This window comes from Frankliniella occidentalis, unplaced genomic scaffold (assembly GCF_000697945.3).
Source record: "Frankliniella occidentalis isolate FOCC.00 unplaced genomic scaffold, Focc_3.1 Scaffold52, whole genome shotgun sequence".
NCBI lineage: Eukaryota > Metazoa > Arthropoda > Insecta > Thysanoptera > Thripidae > Frankliniella > Frankliniella occidentalis.
Window position 1 is genome coordinate 1,647,234 of NW_026267182.1, and position 3,407 is coordinate 1,650,640.

Sequence of the window (3,407 nt, forward strand, 5' to 3'; positions counted from 1 at the left end):
CCCCCCTCCCTCCCCCGCACCACCAAGCACCTGCCCTATGTTAGGGATGTCCTAAATTTTAATAACAAAGTGGGGAATGAAGGCCGCCGCCAGTCTCCTGTAAAACGTGTTTCTGCCGTTGCGCAGGTACGGGTACCGCGACGCGGAGGGTCGGCCGGTGCAGACGGTCTACACGGCCGGCCCGCGCGGCTTCAGGGCCCGCGGCACGGACATCGCCCGGAAGATGGACCTGTCCCAGGCCGGCGGTCGCGGCCCCCGGCCCCCGCCCGACGGCCGCTACAGCCCCGAGTACGACAACTACTTCGACCCGCTCGAGGACCCCAGCTACTCGTTCGCGTTCAGGACGCCGACGTACGCGCGCAAGGAGGACGCCGACTCGCGCGGTGACGTCTCCGGCGTGTACAGCTACATCGACGACGTGGGCGAGCGCCACGTCGTGCAGTACGAGGCCGGCGCCGAGAAGGGCTTCAACGTCATCAACAGCTTCCCCGACAACGTGCCCGCGCCCGGCTACCACCTGGGCCCCGGGAACCCACCGCGCGGGCGCACCACCATCGTGCAGAACAACGACGGGTCGTACAGGTAAGACGCATGCTTGTTTTGTTAGATATCCTGATATCTTGGCCTGGATGTTCTCAGAAGCGCCCACCCTGCGCACTTCTGTAGTCTGGTGCTGTACTGTACCGCACGCAGGCGTGGGTGGGCTTGACGCCTTGACGCTCGCCCCTGACCGTGGCGCCTAACAAGGAGACTTAGGTGTAAATCTACGATTCGGTTCAAAATCGGTATATTTGCTTCTTATCCCTATAGATGACGAATGCGCGTCAAAATTTGTGCTGAAGTTCATATTACAAACTTCCTACTCTAGTGTGTATTCCATGACTGAAGGTAGGTGGGAATCTGAGGGTGGTGCTGGTTCTTACTGTGGGCTCGGTATGATATCCAGACTCCAGCCCCGTCCGCCTTGGTTTTCGCACTAATCGTTTGTACCCCACGGGCCGGCGGGCAGAGGATACTCTGCACGCGCCCGCCGTGGAGCTGATGCAGGGCCCGCGAGTGCGCCGTCGGCCGTCGTCCACCTCCCTCAAGAAGGACGACAGACGCGTGGTGCGGCAGGGCGATGGCTCCTTCCGGTCCAGGGAGGCCCTGGCCGCCCGCAACGCCCGCAGTAGGAAGGTAAGGGCTCAGTTCCGGCGCCACCAGGACGTCGTTCTCGGAAATCGTCGACGAGCGCCCCTTTTCTCGCGTGTAACGTTTTGAAGGCCGTTTGGGAAAAATAGCAAATTTTCCTGGAAAAATGGAAAAGATGTTGTTCTTTTTTTGAGAAAACATTGAACTCGATTGAACTTTTCTGGAAATTTTAAGTGTTTTTTTCACATGTCTCTGTGTTGCCCCGCCCAGGCCGCAGGCCTGCCCCCGAGGGAGGAGGCCTCGCCTGACCTCACCGCGCCCGTCAACGAGCTGCCGCCGGAGCCCAAGCCGAAGAAGAGGAAGTCCGGCCAGCGGAGGCGGAAGGCGAGGAAAGGCGTGAGGAAGACGACGGCCAGACCAACGCCCAGCCCGGCGACGGACGACTTCGTGGGCCAGCCCCTATTCCCCGAAGTTCCCGCGGAAGTCTGGGGTCGCGGCGCTGGCGCGACGGCGCCGCTTGAGGCGCCAGCCTTCCCCAAGGTGCTGCTGCCCAGCCCGCCCTCCCTGGTGACTGAGCCGCCGCTGCCCCCGAACACCGAGGCCCCTCAGACCGCGGCCAAGTACCCGGACTTCCCTTCAACGACCGGGAACCCCAAGCGGGACGAAGCGAAGGCGGCGTCCCTGCGTGTAAGTAACTTACTATTTGGGCACAGATTTGTTTTTCGACAGTGAAATTTCATGAAAGACCTGCGTGTTTGTAGCCGGAGGTGCGCGTCACACGTCAAGAGGACGAGGCCGAGGCCTCCATGGAGGCGCTGCAGACGGCGACGGACGAGGTCCGCATCGCCCGCCAGGGCGGTCGCCGCCTCAACGTGGACGTGCAGAGGCCGTCGGTGGACTTCCAGCAGGTGGACGTCAACCCGGACGGCTCGTACAGGTTCGCGTACAACACCAACGACGAGGGCCAGCACTTCAGAATCGAGCAGGCCAACAGCGACAACCTGGTGGCCGGACGGTGAGTCGAGGAGGATATCCTTCCTATCTCTCCCATCGGATGAGCCCCCCTCCCCTCTTTCGTTTCCCCGCACTAGGCACGAGGAAGTTTATCCTTCTTTCCCTTTTCCGCGAGAACAGAGAAGACCACCCCGGACGACGAAACATGTTGCCTTTTCCTCTTTGGCGTACGAGGCTCACAAAAACGAGGAAACAATGTCTTCTCCCACACGTCCCGTCCCGCCCCGCCCCGCCCCACCCCACCCCTCTCCTCCCCGCGGCTCGCGCGAATCCTTATCCCCCGGGCGGCCGGACCTCCTGGACCGCCGCGCCGCCCTTGGCGCCGAGGACGGGACGGGACGGGGCGGCCGGTTGTTGAATAATGAAGCAAACACTTGATGACCCGGCGGCCGGGCCGGGCAGGGCGGCCATTCACACGCCGGTTGAGTGGCCCTCCTAATGGGCTGGGCGCCCAGCGCGCGCGCCCGACCACGTACGTACGCCCTCCTTGCCCCTACATACGGAGGGATAGAGGGAAAGTGAAAGGGGAAATATACACAGCAGCAGCACAGGATATCCGTTTTGACAAACTCCCTCTCTCAAACCCCGTACTTCTAATTCCAATTTTGTTTTCTTTGTCTGTTTTTCTTGAAAACTTTCAAGACTTGTCCCGCGTGTGCGGTCGGGGTCGGGGTGATGCGGTAGAGTAGGCGCGCTGAAAAACAAGCGTGACATGTGTAACTTGTTATCGCGCCCCTGCGCACACTCTTAGGATAAGCAAGCGTGCATCCCTGCAAGAAAGAGTGTTTTTATCAAAAAACGTTTTTCTTCGGATAGGAGCGATAGGGATAGGAGTCAAGAAACACCTTGTCACGTCACAATTTTACCAGTGTTAGGAGGGTGGAACTGGACCGTAGCCAGCGTCGGATGCATGCAGCATCAGCAGGTGATGTGCCGCCGCGGTGGATATATTCGCTCGATATTGGCCACCGGCGCACGCGATAGGAGGGCCGTGTGCGATAAAAGGACGCGCCCGACTGATTCATCGCTGTGAGAACCACAACGCCACACACGCGCGGCGCACCGCGTTGTCTCGCGTCGTATTGCGAAAATACAGACTAACGGCACACGCTCCGGTGCATAGCTGGGTACTACTAGACACAATGGGCGCGTAGACCTGATATTTATTGGTAAAATGTACCCCTCTCCCGCGCGCTCCGAAGCACACACGGCTGAACACACTGTACTCCACTGCCGCACTCGCGTGCGGTCCAGGGAGGAGG

At 60.4% G+C, this 3,407-nt stretch overlaps 2 protein-coding genes across 2 annotated transcripts in view; both read left to right on the forward strand.

Annotated features, from left to right (window-relative positions):
• Window positions 1-103: 103 nt before the first annotated feature.
• Window positions 104-3,407, forward strand: part of LOC127749421 (collagen alpha-1(III) chain-like) — a gene marked incomplete at its 5' end in the record, with an annotated part of 7,916 nt that continues 4,612 nt past the window's right edge. The window contains one exon of the mRNA XM_052267457.1: window positions 104-582. Within this exon, the coding sequence (XP_052123417.1) occupies window positions 104-582 (479 nt within the window). The remainder of the gene's footprint in view (window positions 583-3,407) is intronic.
• LOC113205247 (uncharacterized) lies at window positions 869-2,216 on the forward strand. The gene is made up of 3 exons (XM_026420784.2): window positions 869-1,176; window positions 1,402-1,818; window positions 1,893-2,216. The coding sequence occupies exons 1-3, from the start codon at window positions 1,042-1,044 to the stop codon at window positions 2,148-2,150; spliced, it is 810 nt and encodes a 269-aa protein (XP_026276569.2). The 5' UTR covers window positions 869-1,041; the 3' UTR covers window positions 2,151-2,216.

Excerpts from the sequence above, each read along its gene's own strand:
- LOC113205247 (XM_026420784.2), top strand. The coding sequence starts at position 1,042 with ATGCAGGGCCCGCGAGTGCGCCGTCGGCCGTCGTCCACCTCCCTCAAG. Across the intron at positions 1,177-1,401 it reads GCAACGCCCGCAGTAGGAAG|GCCGCAGGCCTGCCCCCGAG; the intron begins GTAAGGGCTCAG and ends TGCCCCGCCCAG. Across the intron at positions 1,819-1,892 it reads CGAAGGCGGCGTCCCTGCGT|CCGGAGGTGCGCGTCACACG; the intron begins GTAAGTAACTTA and ends GCGTGTTTGTAG.